We start from the raw sequence: 25,527 nt of genomic DNA, 5'->3' as shown, positions 1-25,527 counted from the left end.
GCGGCGTGGCGCGGTGCGGTGCGGCCTGCGGCCCCGCAGAGGTTCCCGCGCCTGGCGGGCGGCGTCCGGCCCCTCGGCAGCGGAAAATTCGGCGGCGGGCGCGAGCGAGCGTGAGCGGGCCGCGGGGGGGGCGGGGCGGCGGGCGCCTCTCGGGGGCGGGGCGCGCATGCGCAGCCCGTGACCTTCCTCACGTGTGCGCGGCGGCCGGTCACTCGGCGGCGGGGAGCGGCGGCAGCATGGTGAGTGCCCGCGGGCCGGGCCGCCGTGAACGGGCTCGCCCCAGCTTCGGCGGGACGGGACGGGGACGGTGGGGAGGCGGGCGGGCAGTCAGGATGCCGGCCCTGGTTCGCCTCCGCCTACGGCCGCCCCGCGAGATGCCACCAGCCCCGCGGCGTTAGCGGGGGCCGCCCCGCGGGGTGCGCGGTGCCGCCGCAAGGTCACGCGGGCGGCGGGACCGGGGCAGCGTAGGGGCCGCCTGGGGCTTCCCGGCGGCCGCAGCCCCGTGGTGTGCCTCGCTCGCCGTGGCGGGAGCGGCGCGGCCCCGCGGCTGGCGGTGGGTGCCAGGCGGGGGCTCCCTGCGGCCCCGCCGTGCCCCTGGCTCCCGGCCGAGGCGCGCTGCTGCCCGGCCCCCGCTGGGCGCGGGGAACGGGCCGTGGCGGCGCCGGTGCCTGGCCGAACCAGCCGCCCCCGCCCTGGCGTGGCAGCGGAGGCCGCAGCCGCGGGAGCGCGCCTAGCGGCCCGTGCCCGGGGCGTTCCTGGCGAGGCCGCAGCCGCCCGCGGGAGCCGGCGCAGGTGGCGGCGCGGCCCGGGAGCGCAGGGCCCCTGGCGCTGGGCACCCGGGTAGCGTTTTGCTGCGTGACTGTAAAACACTCCACGAATAAAACCGTCGCTGTTCCAAGAGGCCCTTAATCGTCATGGAAAGGCTGGCTCTGAATGAGTACGTCCAGTTCCTGTAATCAGCGGTTGTGCTCGCCGGGCTGGAGTGACTGAGGGCTGGGGATTGGCAGTCGGTGGAGGGGGCTGCCCTGGCTGGGGGATTGTCCCCAGCTGGAGCTCATCTTCCTGCGGCTGTGCTGTCAGCGGAGCCCCGCATCTGCTTGTCTTTAGCAATTTCTGATGCAATTAAAGGTAGCATGTCTTTGCTATTATTAAAAATACATGCTCAGCAGTTGTCTCAAACTATGAATTTCTTTCAAAAGAGAAGTCTCTTTGGTTGTTGTTTTTGACTCTTTAATTGCAATTTCCTTGAAACGTTGCTCTCATTACAATGTACGATTGCTTCCACAGGCAGGAAAGGCATTCAGGAAATTTCTTCCCCTCTTTGATCGCGTTCTGGTTGAAAGATGTGCAGCTGAGGCGGTAACCAAAGGAGGCATCATGATTCCAGAAAAAGCGCAAGGGAAGGTGCTACAAGCGACAGTGGTAGCGGTTGGCTCGGGCGCCAGAGGAAAGGTAAATGCCCTGCAGCATTCCATTGGGGTTGGATTAGTTACAGGGCAGTAGCTGGAGCATGCCACAGGGAGGGGATGGCTGCAGGTGTAACTAACTGTAGAGACCGCTCAGAAAAATGGATGATGGCGAAAGAGGAGGGAGAAACCTCGGGTTCGCCAGACTGGCTCTGCTGTTTTGGGGGAGATCTTGGTTCATTGGTTCTCAGCCAGAAACGTGAAGGCCTGGCAGCCGCCTTTGTTAAAACTATTACGTGCCTGACTTTCTGTGCCTTGTGAGCAGGGTGGAATCCCAGCATGTGGCAGTCACTGCCTTGTGCTGTGCAAAATACTGTCTGTAAGGATTAGGGCTTACTGGAAAGAAAATCAGGAATCAAAAGAAATAAGTGTTAAGTACTTTTTTGTTAATTTTGCATGTTGACTATGTACCTGGAATCATAAAAAAAATAACAGTTTTCACAAAAGTGCCAGCGGCTGTGGGATTTTTGGCATCAGAAGGGTTTTTTCCCCCACCACAGCAGTGTTCAGTTAGTAGTGGTATTGGAAAACAGGTTAAACTTCAACTTGGGTCTGCTGACTTGGGCTGTCTCTTTACCATAAGTTGCTCCATACATACCGTGCTGTTTCGCATCAGCATCTGATAGTTAAAGCTTTATATTGTGAAGTGGTGCTAATATTTGACTAACATGTTAATATTCTATTTGTAATGCAAAAATATAATTAAACTTTATCAGGTGTTGCCAAACAACTGATTTGCCAGCAACAGTGCCAAGTTGATCAGAATAACAGGTGGGAAGATGCTGCCAGCTGGCACCTGGGGAAGTTAGCCTTGGCTGCAGAACGTGGAAATGGGCTTGCTCCCTTCATTTCTCGTGGGGGTTTCATGGTCTTTCACTCAATTTCTCAGGTTTCTTGGGTGTATTTTTTCTTTATGTGAAGTCCTATTTGGTACATCAAGCAAAGACCTCATTGTTGTACGTACACTTGAAACTAAACAAAATGAATTATATTTAGAAAATCAGTGTAGTTCTACTGCCTAAATGTCGCAGGACTCCCATGCTTGAGAATTGGCTGCTGTGCTTCTCTCTTCCTAGTAAGCCTGTATGTTCTAGTTTCACTGCATGGTGAAAGTACAGAGTCATTGTGATTTCCTGGATGTTTTGTATGTGGGTGGATGATGGTAGTTTGGAGGAATTGCGTTACATCTGTCTATATTGTGGAAAACTAAGGATTTCTTTTTTCTTTCAGAACGGCGAGATTCAGCCCGTGAGCGTAAAAGTTGGTGAAAAGGTTTTGCTGCCGGAGTACGGTGGCACTAAGATTGTACTAGATGATAAGGTAGGTTTCCCAGCTCTGTGGGTGCAAACGAAGTGGGTTCCCACAGTGTCGTACTGCTGGTGCTAAATACTGTAGCTAGGTCATACTGTTAGCAGCACCCAGGAAACACAGCTGCTGGTATTCGGATGGGAGCAGCTGAATCCAGCCGGCTTCTGGCACCTGTAGTACTTGGTGCTTCCACCCCTGCTTAAAAGGAAGGAACCACGGTAACCTCTGGCCTGACCTGTGCTGGGCGGACAAAGCGGTTCCATAGGCCAAGCGTATGTTAAGAGGGAACCCACAAGGCGCTGCAGTTACTGGGGGTCTCCCTGCTTTTGACAGGGAGAGCCTGCAGAACTGTCTGGTAACAGTTCCTGCACTGCCTACTACTAAGAATAGTCATGTGGTAGCTTTCCCAAAGGGTGTCTTGGGACTTCTCAAGAAGTCAACATGTAGAGCTGGTCTTGGTTAGCTCACTTCTGACAGCGGGAGCCCTGACTTCAGAACAAGGCAGTATTTGCAAAACAACTGAAAAGAATAACTGATACGACAGGTAGTGATGTATGGCTTTTTTCTTCCTTTTGCAGGACTACTACTTGTTTAGAGATGGTGACATTCTTGGGAAATACGTGGACTAAACCTGTTGCAGTATCAGTCATCCATTCCACTAAAATGCTGAAAATTTTCTTTCATCATGTAAATAATGTCTTTTATTTTATAATAAGCAGGCATTGAGTCTCTGAAATAACTGGTGATCTCACTGTAATGATGGAACGCAAATAAAAATATGTACAGTCAGAAAACAATTGCTCTTGCTTCAGTTCCATTGAACAGTGAAATTCAGATGACCACCACCCAGCCTTAATTATTCCAAACAACACACCATTTTATATCCTTATCTCTGTACTGAGGTTGTAAAGGTCTTTACAATAAACTTCTAAAACTATTCCGCCTCCGTCTCAGTTTCTGCTATTGCTCAGTGAAACTGAGTCTCAATTGTGCCATGAACTAACCTCTCTGAAATGATGCAGTTGCGGTAATAATTTTCCCTGAACTTGTATTAAGCTGGAAGATGAGTTTAAAATGGTAATCACTCAGATGCAGGGATGAGCAGGACCGTCGGCTAGCTCCCTTGCACTCTGGACTTTTAAGGTAACACAATGGGGTTTTTTAACTTCTGCCTTGGCAGAACACTAACAAACAGCCTGTCCCACAGCAGTCTAAAAGGAGCTTGGTACTTGCCATACCCGTGTGAGAACAAAATTGTCCAGTTCACAGATGAAGCAGATGACAATTAACTTGTTCTGATATATCCCTCACTGGATTTTGCCAAAACAAGTAACTTCCACACCAGCAGTTAGTTGGGCAGAACTGGGGCTGATGCTGATCTTAAAGCTAATTTCTTTACTGGTTACTACGCTATCTTAGGGCAGATCTCCAGCTGCACCATAACTCAGTAGAGAGCAGATTTGATAAATTTTACTTCCTTTATCATTAATGCAACGTTCTTAAATGGCAAGATACTCACTTGGGTGATGCTGAAGCGACCAAATTTGCCCATTTCCAACCACCCCTATCTTGCCTTGGAAAAGGGTTCGAGGTGGTTCACACCACGGGTACACAAAACTGCCCTTTATAGACTGCGCCTAGCGCTGTCGGAGTTGGTATGCATGCGTTGATCTGGTGCAGTCTGAGAACATAAGCTGCCTCAAAATGTTTTGATGTAGTCTTAGGTGAAACGAACCTGTATGTACTTGCTGCTAATGAAACTTTTAATGGCAGTCGTTAAATGGTACTTCTTTCTCATTCCATTCAAGCTGTTACAAAATCAACGTTGCTAGATCCACTGTAAGTCTTATGCTGGAGATAACAAAAAAAGTCTACTGGAAAACATTTTTTAGAACTCCAGTAGCTGCAGTGGGGGGACTTCAGCTCTGAGGTACTGTGAAACACACTGCTTTCTGCCAGGGCACTGCTGGGTCCCTCCCCACAGCAGCTGAACTTCAGCACAGAGGTGCTACCTAGATGCCAGTTGCCACCCAGCTACTCCGCCGGGAGCTGCATTCTGCAGTCTTGGCTGTAAGGTCTGCTCCCCGAGGCTGCGGGGCGTGCTGCTCACCGCCCGCTCACCGCCCGCCTGCTTTGGAGCGGTAGGCAAAGCTGGCAAAAGTCACCGCCGTGCAGGTGCTTTAAAGTCCCACCGAACCATGTGCCAAATTAAAAAAAAAGTTTTTACTAGAAAAGGCCTACTTCATGAAATCTGCCCTAGCGCAGTTTTACCTTGGTAGTTACAGCAGTGCACTTCGTGGCTGAAACTTAAGGTTACCACCTTACGAGTATCTTGAAAGACAATAGATTGTGTAATGAAACACAAACTCGCTGAGAAGCATTATCTCCCGCTAGAGCAAGGACCCTGTGCCTTCCCTGATAAGGTAGCTATTCTGGGGCAGGCACATACCAAAGGAAGGTATTTAACATATCTACAAACTACTTGTGGGAACTAGACCCCATCTCAGTGAGAAATGGATGCAGTAGGAGTCGACTCCCAACAGAGAAATGCTTGGGCCTAACGTGTCAGCATTTCCTTCTCGATGTCTTTTAGAGGCATCAGTTACATCGGGTCCCCACTTCACAAAGAATTTCAGGACGTTTGCAGTTCTTGGTTATGAGGAGCCGCTACAGTCGGCGGGGTGCGATCTGAGGGCGGGTGACCCAGGGGCAGCAGGTACCCCCTCATACCTGCACAACTTGCCTTCAGCCCCAGGCGCCGCGCTCCTCGGCCGAGGCAGCAGGGCTGTGCCAGTCTGCTCCCCACCAGCACTGCCACAAACACGTGCCGCACAAGCCTGCTCCCCGCAACTCAGCCTTCATCCCATGTTCTCAGCCCCAGCAGATTTTCAGCAGCTTGATATCATATTTAATTATTTAATAAAATATTTAGCACGGCTTTATCGACTAGTGTTTACATAACTGATTAGAAACGAAAGTTACATTTTCCTAAGAACTTTCATGGAAGTAAGTTATTTACGGATATGGAGAAAAAATGCCCACGTTCCTAGCCCTAATCAAATGAAGGACATGCTTGAACATCTGCCTGCTGGATCGATTGCATTTTTTTCTTGCACCATGAGGCTATCGCTGCAAGCAAGGACAAGATAACTCTTACATAGCCAAGGCGATCCATCTGCTGTGGCTGTTCCTTAGCCCACGGTAGCATGCCAAATTCCATACCCCTCAGGTTCTATAGAGAAGGACTGAATCAATCACAAATGCTCTTTCTTTGCTGTGTCATTCCTATAGGAATTTAGATTTCTTTATTCCACGGTTTTCTTGACTATTCCAAAGCTTCAACTTTGGCAAAAATGTTACATATTGCCCTCCCTGCTTTTTTGGGCGGGGGGAGATACAGTCCTTCCCAGCCTTTCCTCAGGCTGTCTGAATCATGAGGAAACAAGATGAACTCCACGTAATTTTGCTACTTTCCTTTCTTAACATTTCAGAACAGTGTCCGCTAGCAGCAGCTATACTGCTTTAAGAAAACCTTTATTGTCCTGGTTATGTCATCCTGCTGTAGCAAGAAAAGGATGAAGCTTTTTACACACTAGTAGAGAAGAAAGGAAGGCCAGGCCCCACACAGCACAAGAACAGTCAGTAAGATTTTGGCCAAATATTCCATTTTTCACTCTTGAAAGCCATAAGACAATGAGGACCAGGTGAAAACCAAAAAATGAAATTACTGTTGATCAGATTTTGTTTAAAAACAACTCAATATCCAAGAAAACAAAAAAAAATGAGTGGCTTCTGAGAATACAGGGTTAATTATCAGGGGCAACAGGAGAGTCTACAGAAACACTGCAGATTTCTTTCCTTTTTCTACAAATCCATGAGGCAGTTGCAGACTGAACTAACATAGCTCTCTCCGAGAGGTATTTCTTCACAGCCAGATTTATTTTCATTTGAGAAGCAAGATGTCCATGAAACAAAAGTCAGGGACAAATGTAAATATCAAATCCCTGACTCTTCTGTGCCTTAGATACCAGCTAAACCTTGAATATGATGATAAAAAAAGAAAAAACAACAAACCCCAAACAAGCTGCTGAATTTTCAAGGACTTAAACAGCTACAATTTCTTTTACCTTGGGACTGGCTAGTTACAGTATCAATCTCATAAAAAACTAATGTTGGATTACAGCTGATCTAATGAGGTACTAGGAGATTTGTACCCTTCATTCTAATGCACCATTTTTGCCCAGTGTTATTAACCTTTTCAGGGTTTCTTACGCAAACTGCCAAGAAGTGCTGAGTTTTGCCACATGACTCGAATAGCTAACATCTCTGGGGCAGGAATGCTGACCGGGAGTAAAAAAGTAACTAATGCAAACTGAACTCAGGTGCCTGAAGTTAGGAATGCCACCCCTGTGTTACAGCCTAACGAGAACAGAGCTGCCTCTGTCAATATAAACTGCTGGTTAGCTGGGTGCGTGTGCTGGGGCAGATGATGACCCTGTTACTCACACTTTGTCCAGCTTTCAGCTCTAACCTGCCTCCAGAACAAGGCAGGATCCTGGTCATAGCACTGGCCAGGCAAAATAAGTATTCAAAATGCACTTTGCCTTTGGATGGGAAAACCCGATTAGAGACTTTTCAATGTTTTTGATCCGGAAATGTTTCAGGTACTCTAAACTCATTGGGTAGATGGAAGAGGTTTTAATATGGAGAAGCGCATGGTATTGTCTTGAGTGACAATTGAAATGAACTGAGTCAGGGGCAGGGACACCACACGTAGCATTCACTCTGTAATGCAGTGGGGGTAGGGGCAGCATCAGGTACCAGCTGTCTCCACTTCTCAGGAAACAACACACAACTGCAGCCATTTATTGATTGACTGTATACAAGGAGGCATCTTGGCTCTGCCTTGTTGCTCTATCGTTCTTGCTTACAGACCGAAGCAATTCACCCTTACTCTGTACTCCTTGTGACCATCTAGTGCCTGGAAACAGGGCAGCTCCCAAATAATTTTCTTCTTCCTAATCCTACAGAAATAACATGAGCCGCTCCAGTCTTCCAAAATGTCTACTTGCTTGTAACAGGGACCTATTTACCAGCCAGCTATAAGCTAAAGGTGCCTTTTTAATGTTTTCTTGCCAAATACAGCCAACACATGTAACACCCAACTTGGTAAACCTTAAAACCCAAGTGAACTGTTTTCCATTAGCAGAGCAGTCCGTGACCTCTGTGCAAGCCTGTCTGTCCTGCCCCCGAGGACCTAGAAAGGCTTCATGTCGACTTTGAAGCATTTTGCCCCGAGTCACTGTTGTTTGGGGTTTTTTATTCATCATTCTCAGCAGTAACAACTATGTATCATTAATATAGGACTTCAAATATTTGTTTAAAATCACACCCTTATGGTTTATACCATACAAAAGAATTGTTTTGTACAGAATAGCGTATTGTACAAAATATTGACTGGGTTGCATTGTACAGAGACTGGCACAGAGCGAGGACTGACCGTGGAGGAGAGCACACGCAGCCAGGTGCTGACAGAGGGGCACCGATGGAACGGGGTGCAGTCTGAAGCATGTATTTTCCTCAGCAGCCAGCCAGCCAGCCAGCTCCTTCTCTGGAGGCTTCACCTCACAAACCCAGCCACCACGCACTGCTCCAGCCCCGGCGCCATGACACCGCCCGCACCGTGCAGCTCACGCATCCCGGCGGGGACCGAGCAACCTGGGCAAACGGCCACCATGAAAGCCGTCCCCGCCTGCCGGGGGCACCTGTGGGTGCTGTCCCTCGAGGCTCGCAGGGAAGCCCTGGAAGCAGCTCGGGGGGAGCTGGGACACAGAGAGGCGGCTGCCCTAGAGAGGGGGACGGAGGGAGGCAGCTGCCTCAGAGGGGGAGAGCGGGAAGGAGGCGGCCGCACGGGCAGGGTTTCCCGCGCACCCCCCGCGGCCAGAAGAAGGACCAGCACGTGCCGGGGCGAGGGGCGGGGCCGGGGTCAGGGGGCCGCCTCGTGCCGGGGCGGGGCGGGAAGGCCCCGTCCGCCAGTGCCGCCGGCTGCTCTCGCGAGAGGCGCCGCCGCGGCCGCCCCGCCCCCCGCTCCGGCCCCGCCCGGCGCTGCCGCATCCGGGTCCTGGCGCCGCTGTCACTATGGTCATGGCGGAGGGGACGGCAGTGCTGAGGCGGAACAGGCCGGGCACCAAGGCCCAGGTGAGGCGGCGAGGCGCCGCGGGCCGTGGTCGGCTGTGGTGGGGGGACGGGCAGCGCCGCCGCCCAGGCTCCGGGCCTGGGTGCCCGTCTGGGTCTCCCCGCGGGCCTGGCCGGGCCTGGCGGGGCCCAGCGCTGCCCGGCGGCGGCGGGCCGGGCCCGGCGGGGTACGGCTTTGTTCCCCGGGGCGGGGCGAGGCCGGGCCCGGCCGCCCGCTCTCCCCGCGGGGCGCTGAGGGGCCCGGCCGGGACGCGGGGGCGGAGGGGCCGAGGGCAGCCGGGCCTGGCCGCCGGCGGGGCCGCCGCTCGCGGCCTGTCGCTGGGGTCGCGGCTGTGATGGCCGGGGAGGGGCGGGCGGGGCCGCACGGGCGGGCCCCGGCTGGGGGCTCGGCAGCGGCAGCCCCCGGTCTGCACGGGGAGGCAGTGCCGGGCCCCGCCGCCTCGCCGGGGGCCCGGTGCCTCGGGGGACCCCGGGGGACGGCCGTCTGCGAGCGGTCGTGCGGGCCGGGCTCCCCTGCGGGGCACGGCGCTGCTCCCCTGGCCGCGCACGGGGCGAGGGTCCCGCACAGCCCCGGCTCCTTCTGTCGCGGAGGATGTGTGAAGGAAATAGAATGCTGTCCGCCTCTGACATAGTTGGGGTATTCTGAAAAACTGCAAGCTGGACACACACCTAGATGTAGTTAAATTATAAAGTTTATCTAGGCTGAAGCCTTTCGCAATCATACCATTTCTCTCGTGGCTGTATTTAACTTTTAATTTTGGATGACACTGGTATAGCTACCCAGTATGTGAATACAATTACTTACTGATACCTCAGCACTGGATGTGCACTCTGGATACTTTCTGAGCGATGACTGTGTTCTCCCAAGAACAGATTGCAAAGCTGCGCAGCTGGAATGTGTTCATTGAGTCATTGCCTCTACTAGGATGGCTGTGGGAGGCTGGTGCGCAGCACTGCCGGATAATAAGAGGGAGTAGCACCGAGTTCTAGGTGTGAAAAATGCAGAGTAAGAAAACGCGTGTGTCTGGGACCATTGTAATTGCAGCAGATGCAAACTGCTGCAGAACGCTGAAGTACAGCTGGATCTGAGGTGAAGCTTCAGGAGGGTGTTAGCGTTAACAGTATTGAACACCGTGGGTTAGCAGAGCCACCAGCCACCCAGTTATGAGAGGGAACGTAGCGCCAAGTCAGGCCAGCACTGCCTAGCTTGTCTCAGTTTAGAGAAGACTTTTCCAGTGGTGCGTATACACCTACTGGGATATACTGGGATTTTTGGCTTTGTAACTGTTGCATAATACTACACTCTACAGACCTCTTTTCTTCCCCATTCTTACATGGTCTAACATGTGAAATGGGCACTGTATGCAAATACTTCATTTAAAACCCACAGGCTACATAGGTGTTACAGCAAGATGTAGGGAAGAGACGTTTATTGTGTAGTCACACAGAACTTTTAAGATAGGATTGTAACATTAGGCACGTCAGTCCCGTTTCACCCTGCTCTTGCCAAGATTGTGTGCTGCTTCTGTTAAGATGTAGCTTCCTGGAATTGTATAAACCACATCTATTTTCCTGTGTGTTCAAGCTTATTGTAGACTGCTCGCTTTTCTTCCTCCCCCTCTATTTTTGTTAAATTGGTTTTAAACTTTATTTAACAGGATTTCTACAATTGGCCTGATGAATCCTTTGAAGAAATGGATAGTACGCTGGCTGTTCAGCAGGTATTCTTCCTTATGTGAAATCCTGTTAATAAGTTCAGTTTCTCAGTTATGTATTGTGGTGAAAAAACGGGCAACACAACATGCTATTGATCTGCTCAGAATGTTGCTGCACAGGAGTACATTTCATAAGCACATAATTATTAATTGTGTATGCAGAAATAGCTAGAATTCCCATGTCTGGTTTAAGCAAATTAGATTTAAGAAAATGGTGGGGGTTCCTGTTGGGGTTCTTTTGTTTGGAGATGGATGTTGTACAAAAGCTGTAAAATTTACCTATTCTTTCACCTTTTCTATTTAAGGAAAGGCTTTTTGCAGATCTGGCACTTTTTATACCATTTTTTTTTTTACCCTGCCCATCTACTCTAACGTTTTAGTCTGTCAATAACTTCTTAAGTAAAGAGAAAAAGTAAGTCCCTCAAAGATCTCATGTCCTAAATATACTCTTACAATAATTAACAAGAAGATCTAGATTTAACTTCTTCCCCCTCTCCTAGTACATTCAGCAAAACATAAGGGCAGACTGTTCCAACATCGATAAGATCCTTGAACCTCCTGAAGGCCAGGATGAAGGTGTATGGAAGTACGAACATTTAAGGTAAGAATCCATGTTTTGTCAGCGTAGTGTCCTGATTCTATGTGTTGTTCATCGACAGTGGTAGTGAGTCTTCTGAATACGACAGATCAGAAGTAACTTAAATAGAACTTGATATTTCTACTATTGAATATTTTTATACTTAGGTATTCATTATTTTCAGAATTCCTTGCTCTTTCTAAAGCATTATGATACACTCTGATCTAGTGTTCTGGATGTTTTTTAAGAAAATGTACCTCACTTCAAAAGCTGTACTAGCATGCTTTGAATATGAAAATACGGTCGTGAGTTTCCATAGCACTTTCTCCTAGTATCATCAGTTCTTCCTCTCTGTTAATTGGGAATGTGATTCCCAGATGCTCCCAGTGCTTTTTCTGAAACTTGCAAGAAAGTAGGCTTTAGCTGGGAAAGCAAGAGTACCTGTGTCTTGCAGTTCCTTTTCTGGTTGTAAGGAAACTCAAACCTTTTTTCTCCTTCTCCGTTTGTTTTATGTGGTAAAATAAATACATTTTGGCTAGGCAGTTTGTGCCTGAAAGTCTCCTTCAGTTGTAGTGTAGCTTTACACCCTGTTAATACATATGTAGTAATCCTTTTTTCCTGGTATTACTTTAGTATCCTTGTGTCCTGATTATTGGGTTTTTTTTTTTCCTTTTAAGGTGTCTTCTAACTTTATCAAATACACTTTCAGGAATAAGAATGGTTCTAAGTTACTCCTAGATTTATATAGCTTGACTTCTTGCCTCATGTTTTCTTTTTCTCTCCTCTGGCCTGGAATAGTTCAAGTAAGACATAGGGAGTCCTCAGAAAAGGAAGAAGTGTATACCTACAGTTACAAAGGACACATTTTAAGAATTTCCCCTGTCCTTTCACACACCGAAAATCGCTGTAGATTCACCGAAATGACTTGTCACTAAATACTTGTCATTTTTTGGAAAAATTATTCAGATTTTCTTACAGGACAGAGGGGTGAATTCTCCTAAGTTAAAGAATGCACTTTCAGGTATATTCTGGTGAAAGCAGTATTTCTAGAAGCCCCATTCTGTTAATGATCTGTGGTGGGACTTCAGCCACTCAGTTGATCTGGAGGAATTGTATCTTGGAAGGATGGAATGATCCAGCTGTATGAATTTAAAACTTGATTATTTTTTTTTTTAATCTTTATTTGTGAACTAGCACTTTCTTCCATAACAAATTCAGTGTCTTAAATGCTTCCACAAAATTATTTGTTAAGCTCAGCCTCTACTGTCAGGTAAGAATTAATTCATAATTGTTTTGCCGAGTAGGAAAAAACATGCTCGTGTGAATTCTGTTTCTCTCAATTTGTAGCCCTTTTATAGCGTGTTAATTCCTAGCCTGTTGCCTTTTCACGTGTGACATCAGCTGAAAATTATTCGATGGCATTCTTTGAAGTACAATTTGTTTCATGTTCTGATGTATTTTTTCCACTTTACAAGAATAATTTCCAAAAACATTAAGAGATCTGTGAAGAAGATTAGAATGTATGACGTTGTTCATTAGATGTTTCCACTGGGAAAACAAAATGTTGATTTTGATGCTGCTGTTGAAAATTTTTCAGACAATTCTGCCTTGAGCTCAATGGACTAGCTGTCAAGCTTCAGGTAATTATTTTCTTGATATTTTTATATTGTATCAAGGAGGGGGCTTTTGTATTGTAAGATGCAAACTTTACGGAGCTTTCCTCTAAATTTATACACATAGACTTAAGCAGTGGTTTGCAGTAAGAGCTTTCTGGGGTTTTAAAGACTTCTGGCAAATAAACTTTTTTGGTGGGGGACATGGCAAGAAAGTGCTTTGAAAAGCTCAGCTCATTTTTGCTGTTGGGTGGTTTTCATAACTGAACAATTGTTTTAACAGAGTGAATGCCACCCAGACACATGTACTCAGATGACAGCAACTGAACAATGGATTTTTCTTTGTGCCGCTCATAAAACTCCCAAAGAGGTACGGATGCATTTTGGAAAACTGACCCCACTGATGGAGGATTTTCTTTCACAGTTTGTATGTGCATGGGGAGACCACTAGATCTGGCGGCTTACTCAAACTGAGCGCTTACGTGGGTTAGGAGTGTCACTTGAGGTTTCCTTCTTTCCTGTTCTGTAGTAGTTTGCAGAAGAATGGGATGAGGTATGAAGGAACTGCTTCTTACCGCACTGTTAGAGACTTCGCACATTCCCCGCTCTTTCTCTCTTAATTTGTGTTGAGACAGCCTGAAACTCAATGGAAAAAGGTCTTTGTTTAATTGAAAGAAGAGTGCATGCTGAGAATAGGCTGTCCTTTTCAAACTCTGGCCTTGATCCATAGCACTAGGCGTGTAAGCCTGACAGTCTGAAGGCGCCTGCATGTGCGCACTCTTAGGGCAGTTACTCCTAAAAGGCAGCGGAGTCATAAAAGTACTTTACGTTGAGCAGGTTATCAGCATGGCCGTAGCTTGTCTCTCTGAGCGTCCAATTACTTCAAACTTTGTTCAGATCTCCTGTTGAACCACTTGATAATACTTTTTTTTTTTTTATTGCCTTCAGAAGGTCTTTCTCTGTTGCTATTGGTTATGGCAGTAGTGCAGTCTGTCATATTTTTGTATTTCGCCTTCTAGAAAAAGGTATTGGTTCTCCTTAACCCTGCTTTTTTTGTCCTGTAAGGTTTTCTGTAAGCTTTTTTTTTTTTTTTTTTCCAAATTTCTGAGATGCCTTGATTTACCTCTGCAGGCCAACTTTTTTTCCCACTCCCTCCTTTAACCCTCATCCCCACTCGGTATCTTGGCATGTAGTAAGTCTATTTACCCAGCTAACCGGAGAATTGCAGGCTGCTTTTCATCTCTGAGCACACATCATTCAGCTGCTGTTTTCCACGTCGATAATAGCTATCTGCCAGATAGGGGGTGATGCAACCTTGGACTGCTGATAAAAACGTACAACTGAGAAGTCATCTTCCTGAAACTGGGGAACGGAAAAGGGACAGACGCTCCTGTTCTCTCAGTCCGTCTTGGCTCACCCTTACTTTTTTCCTTCTCCTCTCTCTGTACTTGATCCTAGAGCCAGGACTTAGCTTGCCATACATTTAGCTATGCTAATGATTCTGGTTTTCTTTGCCAAGGTAAAAAAAACACTGATATGCTCAGGTTTGGGGCTTTTTTTTTGTTTTGGTTACATTTTTTTTGATAATGTGTTACCAGTTTAGGCTGTGAAAGAAAATGTCTGGTGACTGGACTGTGTGGGAAACAAATGAACGATGAGGTAGTGATTGTCTTTCAGTGTACTTGCAGTATGTATGCTTGTAATACAGCTTTACTTAAGGAGATGATGCATAGAATTCACTACTCATGCATAATCACATTTCCATAGTAACTTTTTTCTTGAAACAATTTACATGGGTTGTGAAACAGGGAAAAGAAACGGCTCACTTAAGGAGGAAACGTAGTTAGACCTTCAGAGAAGCTATGTGAAACTTCTGGGAATAAAAATGATCAGTGAGGTTAAAAGCACCAGGAAACATAATTAAAATGTTTCTCTTGAAACAAGTTTTATGACTATGTTTATGCATGCATGCACTCGTAACGTGTGCTAACTGTCTTATTTTTGTAGTGTCCTGCTATAGACTACACCAGACACACACTTGATGGAGCTGCATGTCTTCTGAATAGCAATAAATATTTCCCTAGCAGGTAAAAACGCATTCACTTGGGAGGAGGGAATAAGTGGCACCTAAACACTTACAAAGCACACTAAAAGGCATAAATGCGTTTTTCATGGACTGCGGCTGAAAATACCAGCAATCCTGCATGTGTCACTTGTTGGTAGACCTACTGTCACTTCTAAGCTAAGGAAGAATTCCTACCTGTTCGAATAGTTTGCCATTTACTGGAGCTGACGGGTGCTTTTTAGGTGGAAACTGTTTTACTAATATCTGTGTGTGTTATGGGGCTTCCGTTGGAGTAGTATCAACCTAAATAACAGATTGGCTTTCAGAGGGATGCAGTGACTCGAAGGACTTAAACCAGTATGGCACCGAAAGCCTCCAGAAGCCAACACCAGTCTACTGTGGGACATCAGTGACCACAGAAGACTGAGTGTACTTAATGGGCAGCCCACATATTGGGTCACGGAAACCTGTTTTTGATTGGAGAAGTCAAAATTGTCCTTCTCTAGGAAGCCAGTGTTGGCGAGGAGGTACAACTGGAAGTCTTTCTCCCTTTGCCCGTCAATGCTAGAAACCAGAAATCCAGCCATTACCAGAATAACTGATGATGTTTAACTACAGGCACAATTTTTTTTGCAGCCAGAGTACGACTGTAAAATGTGGAGTGTGCACCAACGTTTTTATTTTCCTTCCAAAAATAAGCAAATGCAGACATAGGTATCCGCAACACTTAAGTCTAAATTTTGTGTGCGGTTATATAATGTAAAAATGAGAATTCATACCAGCATGTATCTCAGTAGTCATTCCAGTAGACCTGTTTTGTAACCTTCCTCCTGGTGCTTACAGGGTTAGCATAAAGGAATCCTCTGTAGCCAAATTAGGATCCGTGTGCCGAAGGATTTACAGAATATTTTCACACGCTTACTTTCATCACCGGCAGATATTTGATGAATACGAAGTAAGTAGTTTCAAATTACATCTTGAAAGAAGGGCGTTTACGGACGTTATAGCTGTGACACAGTCGTATTACACGTTTTCTTTTAGTCCTGCCAGAAGATCCGCATTCAAACAAAAGTATTGATTATAGTAATTAGTTTTATAATAACTGAAATGCTGTGGTGCATTACTTATACATATATGTAAATGAAAATTATTATATAAAGTTTACCCAGCTAAGGTTTCCCTTCTATTTGGATAAAAGGCCAGAATTTGAGAGATCTTGTGCAGACAGCTCAAATTCGTCTTGTTCTACAGATTCCTGAATGCATTCATGCGCTTGGTGCAGTTTGTACAGCTTACACATATGATTTCCTGTTTGCATGTGTTACACAACAGCTAAGGAATTATAACAGTAAAGCCACAAACAGAGAGAGTAACTGGTGGCAGCTTGTGTGCCTCCAGTAACTTCCAACTTTTTTTTAATGGAAAAGTAGAAAGTACTAGATTGAAAGGAGACAGGGGCTAGAGCTGGATGTAAGAGGAAACCTTTGCCGATTCCCAGTGAAGGCTGCTGGAACAGCTGCGGGATGGCTGTGCCCCGTGCTGCTGGGGGTGGTGTGTGTAGGAGGAGGTTCACACACCTTAAACCTGTCTTTGGGAGGCTGGATCAGGACTGCACTGCTACTTGAACATACTCTTGTCTAAGTGCTGCTGAATTGAGCTGTGACTTAAGCCTGAAAGTCAGCAGGGTTTTTTGTTAATTACAGTAAACTATTAGCAAGCAGTAACGATATAAAGGTAGTAATATAAATTTACTATTTAAGTGTTACTACTTCTAAGGCTTGTAAATCTAAGGAGGCAATTACATAAAAGCAGGTGGTTTTTTAGTGTGTTCTCCTCAATTGTCTGAAATATTCCTTCTGCATATATTATTTTTTCCCCTTTTTTCATCTCCAGAATGAAACTTTCTTGTGTCACCGGTTCACTAAGTTTGTGATGAAGTATAATCTGATGTCCAAGGATAACCTGATTGTACCAATTTTGGAGGAAGAAGTGCAAAATTCAGTGTCAGGGGAGAGCGAGGCATGATGGGAATGGCAGTACAGAAGTCTGTACTGAATCTAAACATTAATTATGTACTGTATATACCATTTTAGACACTTCAATCACGTATCCTCATAGCTTTGTTTAGTATACTTTTTGTATGCTGTGTGCATTGCCTTTTAATATGGGAAATACTTTTAAGTTATTCATGAGCTGTATATTCATCAATGTGGCACTCATGGTTTTTAAATAAAAGTAGTAGTATCTGTTTATAATGCCTGTTAATAAAAGAATTTACAGTTCTCTAAAATTGCTGCTAAACAATCATTGAATCACAATCCTGAAGAGGTGTCTGATTGGGTGGGGAAAAAAGTGAGATTAAGATTGCACAGCAAGCCATTTTTTAATGCAGTAGCTATATTAAGTCTTAGTTCAAAGATTATCACCTTAAATATATAATTCTTCAGGAATCTTCTTGCAGTGTAGCTTATTCCTAATTTAGCTTTTATTTTTTTAAGATGGCTTTGAAGATTTACTTTTGGATGTGCACATTCCTGTATGCGTATATCCAAACACTAATAGGATCTATAGTATTAGTAATACCGAAAGGACAATTTCAGTATGCTATTGGACATATATATTCTTGATATACATCTAACATACTTTCTGGACTTTTTTTTTTTTTTTGTTAACAGTGGAGGTTTGTGTACAGCAGGGGCCAGGTTCTGCACTGTCTTCTGCTGTTCTCCAGTCTGCAACTTCTCTAAACAACAACTGTGGCAGAAAAGTCAATGGCTTATACCTGTGCATATTTATAGCAACTGCTTACAGATTATACCTCATAAATATTCATGTTACACTACATAACACACTAGCATGGTCTTTGCTTGTATTCATAGTAACAGCCTTCTGAGTACCTGAAATTGCAAGAGTTAACTGTTTTCAGCATACCTTCATTTGTTTTTCCTGGTCCACCTGAATTACATTCTTTGACAGATGTGGATTCATGCTTCTGTTCCCTATCAAATGTTTAGGTCAAGTTGTGTTTGCAGATTTGCAATAACTGACAATTTCCATGAGTGCTGCTTAATTGTGTTATGTCTGGAATGATAGAATTAAATGTTTTGGAGATTAATATAGCAGACGTACAGCTAAGCATACATGAATGCAGGGTCTGAAAGCACTAGCAGGGTTCTTATGCTAAATGACTTTTGCCTAGCTGTTTGAGAATTAGCTGGTTGTTTCTCTCCGAGGTTGCCAGGGGCCCTCTTTATTTCTTTAAGCAGGTCAGAATGGGCTAACTCAGCTGCTTTTGGTAATCTACACTTTGTTTTCTGTTATACTTACTTGGAAAGAAGGAGGGAGTCCACCTATTTTTAATAAGTCTTTTGTCATAATATACTGAACATGCCTTAAATTCTATTTTTCTTTATACGAATCAAGCACACCTCAAGCAACTGTACCACCTGGATGTAAAGGGAATTTAAACAATGAGAAAATAGACTAAGCTTAAGTACTTCAACAGCTGTATTCTTCAGCAGCCCCTTTTGTCTCCTGTTTATCACTGTATTTAATTGTCAGCAGGGTAATTGCACGAGATGTTGTCCAAGTGAAAGTAGCTTTAGTCACTGTCTATACACTTAGCTGTAACTTGCCTTGTATAGACCAGATTACTTGATTTTGATAGGTGTCTCGAAGTTTGTACTGCAGGTAGGAGGACTGTATTCAGGAGGTAGTAAAATGTATTTAGTTTTGTTCCAGTCGGCTGTAGAGCCATCCCAGGTGTGGTTCTGTACAGTCACTCTGCATGCTCGTATGGCCACGGTGACTGGCTGAGACAGGCAAACCCATGTAACTGGTGTTGCTAATTACATTTCCTCTACAAAACTGAAGAAAGTGATGTGGTGCTCAGGACTGCATTAAAATTTTAAACCTCTTTTCTTCCTCTTATGCTTTAAGAGTTTCACTTCAAAACAAAACTCGGGAAGTTTTGATCCTGTTTATTCTCATTCAGATTTGCACTGTAAAGCTGACTTGCTATATACTAAGCTGATTATATAAGGCCTAAGTGAAACACTGCTTGTATTTTCCCTTGCTGTTGTTTACATGAGTACTGTGTACACACATGTGCCTGAATGGTACCATAAAACTTCAGTTAGCCTAAGCAAACCATTGATTTGTCTAATAAATATTAACAGGTTTAATTTAGACTCTACATAATAGGGAAACTGAGACTGTCTTTGAACTATATTGTAAAAAAAAAAAAAAAAAAAGGATAAAATTAAACTGTTTCTTTATCCATACCGCTATATTTTGGCAAGTTATTCTCATTTTTCATCTTGTCCAAGAATGCAGGCAACTGTGTACTTCCAACAGAACGTTCAGAGCTCTCCCATCTCTGCTACAAGGTGTGCTGAAGAAGTTGTATTTTTTCTTTCAAAAGTAGAATACTCATTAGTGTCTTGAAGTCAGACTTCGAATTTATACATCTCTCGAATCACAAAATGCTGGTTCTACAATTAAGAGAAGTAGTAAGGGAGAGCTGGAAGAGGACGCTCCAGGTACCCAAATAAGCACATTATGACAGCACATCACAGATGCAAGGCTGTATTGTAAGCAAAGAGTAACTTTCAAATGGCTTTTTCCTTAGTCACTGAGGTTTTTCCTGATGTTTGGCTTCGCATTGTCTTGCAGCAAGTCAGCCACAGTGATTTTGCTAGTTTCAGGATTTCAGTTCTCTCACATGTTGTCAGTTTATCTGCTTAAGCAGATCAGAACATTTCAGCAGACCAGTTTCTCTGAACCACTTTGTCTCTTTCAGGTTATGCTTACTGGAGGTCAGGAATATGCTTTAATTCATTCCAGTCATCTAAATTCTAATACAGGAATTGGGCTTTGAAAAAAAAAAAATCCCTGAATCCTAACTAATGCTGTTCTCTAAATTAAGCCATAGGGAATTGTCAAGACAGGAGCCTGCCCTTTTTACCTTCAGAAGGTTAACATACTAAGAACAAGGAAAACCTAATCAGCTTCTCGTAGGTGGCTGTAAGCCTTAAGAAGCTTTCCCTCCCGAGTGTATGGACGTACAGACAACACTGCAGAAAAGTAACTCTAGCTGAAGGAAAGGTACACATTGGTCTAACGCATGTAATGCCAGTGTGAGACAAACGTAATAAAGAAACTGGTAGCTGATTTGGTAAGTACTTTTAATGGCGAGAAGCCTCCTACCAGAACTGTAGAAAAGATCTTGGCTTTACAGAAAGAAAATAGTATTTTACCAGCCAGAAACGCAGAAGCTAAGCAGCAGTTTATTGCAGTGGACCAGGTATGTAAATAAACTGTTCTGACAATTCCAAGCAAGGCACAACAGTGTTTTTACAGCTGATTTTTTTCTTCCTGCTTGTAAACACTAGAAAAGTAATTCCTCTCCACACAATTAAAGCATCAGAAAGCATAAACAGTCTTGCAGACGTTCACAACCAGCACTGGTTGCTCTCTGCTCTTTTTAAGAGTTGCAGTCACGTACAGGTAAGGGACTTTGCCATTACATTTCAGACCACAGGCTCCTCACTGAAGCCCTGTGATTGAATAAATAAGTGTACTTTTTTTGGTCAGGGAATGCATCCATGCTTAAGTCTGACTTGCAATTCTTTTAATAAAAAGATGAGTATGTAAAATATGTTCTGGTAAAATAAAAACTGAACAGTATGTGTATATATGTACACATATGTAATAGGAGCATACAAAGAAGTCTTGCCAGAGTAACTTTCTGACACCTCTTCTGATTTACAAACTTAGTTTAATTGATGGATGGTGCTGGTCACAACACTACTGAAGGCGTAGCTGAATGCTATCGTTTGTGTAAGACCAGGTGATGAAACAAGTAGCTTGAATGAGAATCCCCTATACCGAAGATGCACCCTCCCCTTTTTCACTTTTCCAAGGAAGAAAAAGTTGGCTTTCAGAATTTTTAACTACAAAAACCAAAATATAAGATTTTCCCATTATTTCAGAACCATTTTCAATTATTTCTGTTTCAGCACTCAAGCCCCAGGAAGATGGGTGGCTTATTCTGTGTTCAACTAGTGCATGAAGTCAGGCAATTCCTGCACACTCTTCACACAGGCTGAGCAAGCAACTTACTCTCCCCGATTTTGGAAAGAAAGCCTTGCAGCAGGGAACGCTCTGAGCTACCTGCCCACCAGGGATGAAGCACTGGTGCTTAGTGTAACCTCAAGAACAGGACAAGCACACAGTCAGTCAGACCAGCTTTCCCAGTCTCCAACAGCAGTTCCCGGTTCAGTGGCTTTCAGAGAGAATAGGGCAATGCTTTTTTTCCTTTTGGGAATTTTTCAGTCATCTTTTAAATGCATGTAGTTTTATACACAGCACCCTGCAGCAAGGAGTTCTACAATTAGCCAAACAGCTGCCGTGCCTCATTTCAAACCTGCTGCTCGCTGCTGCCATGATTCCCTCGAGTTCCTCTATCAAATGCTAAGGAATTTATTCCTTTGCTACCCTCTCCGTGCCACTGGCTTTACAGATCTCTATCTTGGCTCCCAGCAGGTTGACCTTTTTTCCCAGGTGAAGAATTATATTTTGTTTGGTTTTTTCCAATACAGAGCCTAAATGTAGCCCTGTGAGGTGAAAGACAACAGAGAGCTAGGAAGACAATCTAAGGTTAAAGTTTCTACAGCAGAGGTAACTGTACATACTGTGAAACAAATGGCATTAAAAAAAACCAGCTGCCCTTAACTACACAGGAATCACTGAGCAGGTTCAGAACAAACAGTTTAGCATATTTACACTGAATTAAAGAGAGCAGGAAGAAATTCAGAGGTTTGCAGCACAGTCAATACCTGTGAGATTTGAGGAAGGACTGAAGCACAGTTAAAACTGGGCTACTGAAAAGGAATATTTCACTTCAAGAAGAAAAGCCTTTTTTGCTAAAACTGGGCATATTCCAGAATGTACCAAATGAACCAAAGCACGCTCAGTTTCTACCCTTGTTTCAAATCAGAATCTCCCTTGTGTACATCCCACTAACTGTAAGGGGAAAAGTTCTTTTAAGAAAAGGTACTGATTTATTTGAATTTTCTGTATTCTCAACAGCTGATATAAAAATATCTCAGTTAAAAGTTAAATGATGCTTTTTATTCAATAAATGTATTCTAGAAAGATTAACTGCATTCAATTTATTAATTTATACATTGTACCTTATTTAAACAGTTGTAGTACACTTTTGGTTTAGGATTCTCTACTGTTAACCATCTTACGCAGGGATACTTCTTTACAAAAGGTCATTTCTTTGTTGTACTTTAAGAGCTTTAACTTGGAATATTTAGAATTGCTAGGGGGTTTTGACCAATTTTTGCTGGTTTTACAAGTTTGAGTTGTATGGAGGATCACCAGTAGTTAAAATTACACACACACACACACGCACGAGTTCTGGATAAGTCATGACAAATACTTCAAGTAGAGCAACATATTCCAAGTTGCACAAGACCAGCTGTTACCCCATTTTTAATCTGCTAGAGTTACTTGGCTTTCTGCCAGAGACACATGTCATGTGTATCTTCATATTTTTTCCATGGAGGAGACTGCTGTGTGAGGCACCACCCGGTCCAGCACCCTCCCCATTAGTGGGGCGATCCTCCTCCGTGTGATGCCCCCCCAGATAAGGAATGAACGCGAGGTTTGTGCCCCACATCCGTGACCTTGAGATGCTGGTGGGAAAGCAGGGAGAGAAGCCTTTGTCAAGAGTGGATTTCTTACCGTGCGTGCTATCCCAGGTACTCCTGCGCCCTCATCGCTCCCCGCAGTGTGCACGGTCCTCCTCCTGCCCTACTGGCTGTACTTGGCTCTTAGAACAGTCACAATGCAGAACCATCCTGCCAGGCTGCCAGCATTTTTCTTAAGAAATTCAAATGAGAAAATGGAAGCTGCCCTTTTCAAAATGTGCAATAGGAAAACCAAGCCGAAAGAATGTTTCCAGCTCCAGGGCTATAGATGATTTTTTTTAAAAAAAGCAACTCCAAACCTGCCACAAACAGTTGTTAGAGTTGCTCTTCCAAAGTGAAAAAAACAAACAAGCCTGCCTACAATTTCATAATGAAACTGGGATGCAGCTCCAAAGCAATAATCGTTTCAAGCTCCCACTATGACACCCATGCAAGTAGAAAGGGTTTCCCCTGCCTTGTAAAAATAAACTGAAATACCACTAAGGCTTTGTACTACTTTTGCTTATCCTAGCAAGTGTAACTCTTTTTTTCCTTTCATAAGTTACTTTTTGGCTACTGAAATAAGCAGCTTTTGCCAGCCTTCTTTCTGCACAGCTCCCTGCCACCAAGATCACAGTCTGACTTCCACTGTCCTGGTCATCTCCTGGGGTGCTTGTTTGCAGTCACGTTACCGGCATTCCTGTCACTGCACTAATTTGCCCACTGCCTTTATTGCCAGCAGCTGCCACTGTGGACAAGGAGGCTCCCACGGCATCTGGTGGGATACCCCACCAGGGGAGTGGGGTAAATGTAAAGCTCACACACACAGGCACCAAAATCCCTGGGTGATGCACGTGCTGTACTGCAAACACCGAGAGAAGTGTTGTGAATACATCTGCTCAGTTCTGTTCCGACTGCTCATTTTGACCAAACTATTTTCCATCTTTTGCTTCCAAAACTAACTGAAAGATGGAGTTTTTAGTTATCATCACATTTACCTTCTGGAGATGCATTTTTATTCAACTCCTCTGTAAAATGCAATTTCAAGACAGCAGCGTAAAAATAATTCCTGTTCATGCCTCTGCCCACAGAGCCCCGCCAGTGTCTACCTCCCTTAACGCAAGGAGCTCCTCCCCACGGTGAGGATGGAAACACAGCAACTTCGTCCTCTGAACATTCCTTCTGGTGTTTGATGCATGTGAATACACCTCACCCAGTGTGACATACATTCAGCTGATAAATTTTTTATATATATATCAGCATATTTGTGTATAGTCTATGATCTAATATTGCCTAGTAAGTTTAGCCTCCTTCCTCCTCCTCTGCATTATCAGCATCACTGTGCACGCTGCTGTCAATGCTGCTTTAGTGAGCTTCTCAAACTACTTTTTCAGAAACTGCAAGTTATCTTTCAGGGGGTGGGTGGTTCTTAATTTCCACTTGTAAGTAAATTATGAATACATCATTAGACAAGCTATATGCTCAGATAGCTTTTGGCTTAGATGTACAAGGAACGCCGGTAAAACCTGCATACGTGAAGTTATATTACAGGAGTAAGTGTCTGCCTACAGCCTCCAAGGTTTTCTGTATGTGCCAAGTCTGAACGCAGCCTAAACACTCTAGCGTAAGACTTAATTTCTTTAGGCTTTTGAACTCATGCAAGGCAAGTAAAGTGAAAGATACATTAAAACTTAACAACAACCAGACAGTTCATTTTCCCCACCAGTATTTACAACACCCTTAAAAAAACAAATACAACACTCCTCCAGCTTGTGGAATATACTAAACACATCCTCTTTCTTTTCTCTCTCACACAATTCAAACTGTCACTGTTTTGCAGCATTTGCTTCCTTGCTTGTCAAAAGCATTAACAAGTTAGCAGAGCACCCAGTCATGTAGTTACTCTATTAAAGAGAGACAGAAAACCAAATTATTTTGCAGTAGTATTATTACTACAGTAGGATTAACACAACAAAGAAACAGACAAAAACCCAAAAGGAGTCTGGGAAAAGTAATAGGATTATACCAATGCATTTGAAGTAGTATGTTGGGTTGGGATTTTTTTGTTGTTTTTGATTTTTTTAAAGTGAATTATGTACATGTCCATCTGATACAGTTACTTACGTTATCACATACATGTGACCTGAGTGACTCCATCTTCCTGATCAAATTGTCCATCATCCAGTTCCCTTAATACTCCATCACTGCTACTGAATCCTGGAAAGCCTCCATACTGGGAGGATCCCTCCTTGATCCAACATTGTTTAGAAGGAGCGAGGTGAAACTCATCAGATGGTTGTCCAGTTTCTACAGGGCAAGAGGTAGCTGTGTCTAATCCAACACTTCTGCTGCAGACTTTGCTTTTTTCCTCCCCAGTAACTTGTCTTAAGGATTTCCTCTGAAATACAAGAGGATGTTTGAACATTAGCTTGTTTGGGGAGGGGGGCAGGAGGGAAGCCAAACACTTTGCAGTGAGTCATGCATTAATTTAACGTGAGCTGCATTTTAACACAGGGCAGCATTTAACACTCTGGTTTAAACTATGAACTTTTCTGGAGAAAAAGCCTCTGACAGATAAGGGTTTTGTTCTCTATAAATACATTTTGAGAGAGACAAAGACGACAAGATGTAGACGAGACTCAAGAAAGCAAAAATGAATGCTAAGAAAAAGTACTTCAACAGTGCTTGATTCTTATGTAGTACTCGGCAGATCCAGGATTATTTACAAGTCTTAATCCGCGCTCCAATCAGCTGTTTGAGAAAGCATGATTTCTGTGCCTAACATACACATCTATGGTACCCCTGCCTCTGATGCTTTCTGCTGTATGTATGTGCACATGCTGCCCTTTTCTTGTGCTCTGCAGGGATGAAAGCTCCAGGGAAGCAGA

General features: G+C 44.5%; 2 protein-coding genes and 1 long non-coding RNA gene across 6 annotated transcripts in view; 1 reads left to right on the top strand and 2 right to left on the bottom strand.

Annotated features, from left to right (window-relative positions):
- Positions 1–109: 109 nt before the first annotated feature.
- On the top strand, positions 110–17,229 carry LOC130154047 (MOB-like protein phocein). Of its 3 annotated transcripts, XM_056349694.1 has the most exons (9): positions 111–239; positions 1,288–1,452; positions 10,628–10,690; positions 11,185–11,285; positions 12,859–12,901; positions 13,158–13,244; positions 14,882–14,961; positions 15,783–15,894; positions 16,833–17,229. In XM_056349694.1, the coding sequence occupies exons 1-9, from the start codon at positions 237–239 to the stop codon at positions 16,962–16,964; spliced, it is 786 nt and encodes a 261-aa protein (XP_056205669.1). In that variant the 5' UTR covers positions 111–236; the 3' UTR covers positions 16,965–17,229. The 3 variants fall into 3 exon arrangements, with proteins under 3 accessions (XP_056205668.1, XP_056205669.1, XP_056205667.1); XM_056349692.1 differs by lacking the exons at positions 111–239; positions 1,288–1,452 and adding an exon at positions 8,830–8,972; XM_056349693.1 differs by lacking the exons at positions 10,628–10,690; positions 11,185–11,285; positions 12,859–12,901; ... (2 more) ...; positions 15,783–15,894; positions 16,833–17,229 and adding exons at positions 2,697–2,786; positions 3,353–3,711 and having other exon boundaries at positions 110–239.
- Positions 15,597–16,605, bottom strand: LOC130154049 (uncharacterized). The gene is made up of 2 exons (XR_008823591.1): positions 16,517–16,605; positions 15,597–15,982 (listed from the first exon to the last, which is right to left on the bottom strand). It is a non-coding gene; the product is annotated as an uncharacterized LOC130154049 (long non-coding RNA).
- A 2,879-nt stretch (positions 17,230–20,108) lies between the features above and the next one.
- RFTN2 (raftlin family member 2) overlaps positions 20,109–25,527 on the bottom strand; it is a 37,363-nt gene continuing 31,944 nt past the window's right edge. For both annotated transcript variants that reach the window (XM_056349689.1, XM_056349691.1), the window contains exon 10: positions 20,109–25,037. In XM_056349689.1, coding sequence (XP_056205664.1) covers positions 24,768–25,037 — 270 coding nt within the window. In that variant the 3' untranslated portion in view covers positions 20,109–24,767. The remainder of the gene's footprint in view (positions 25,038–25,527) is intronic.

Source organism: Falco biarmicus, chromosome 8 (genome assembly GCF_023638135.1).
Source record: "Falco biarmicus isolate bFalBia1 chromosome 8, bFalBia1.pri, whole genome shotgun sequence".
Lineage (NCBI taxonomy): Eukaryota > Metazoa > Chordata > Aves > Falconiformes > Falconidae > Falco > Falco biarmicus.
The sequence above is the reverse complement of the archived record's forward strand: the minus strand, read 5'-3'. Positions and strand labels throughout refer to the sequence as shown.

What these genes read in the sequence shown, in the direction of transcription:
- LOC130154047 (XM_056349694.1), top strand. An exon ending in GTACGCTGGCTGTTCAGCAG is followed by an intron (nt 10,691 to 11,184) that starts GTATTCTTCCTT and finishes CCCCTCTCCTAG; the next exon opens with TACATTCAGCAAAACATAAG. An exon ending in GACTAGCTGTCAAGCTTCAG is followed by an intron (nt 12,902 to 13,157) that starts GTAATTATTTTC and finishes TTGTTTTAACAG; the next exon opens with AGTGAATGCCACCCAGACAC.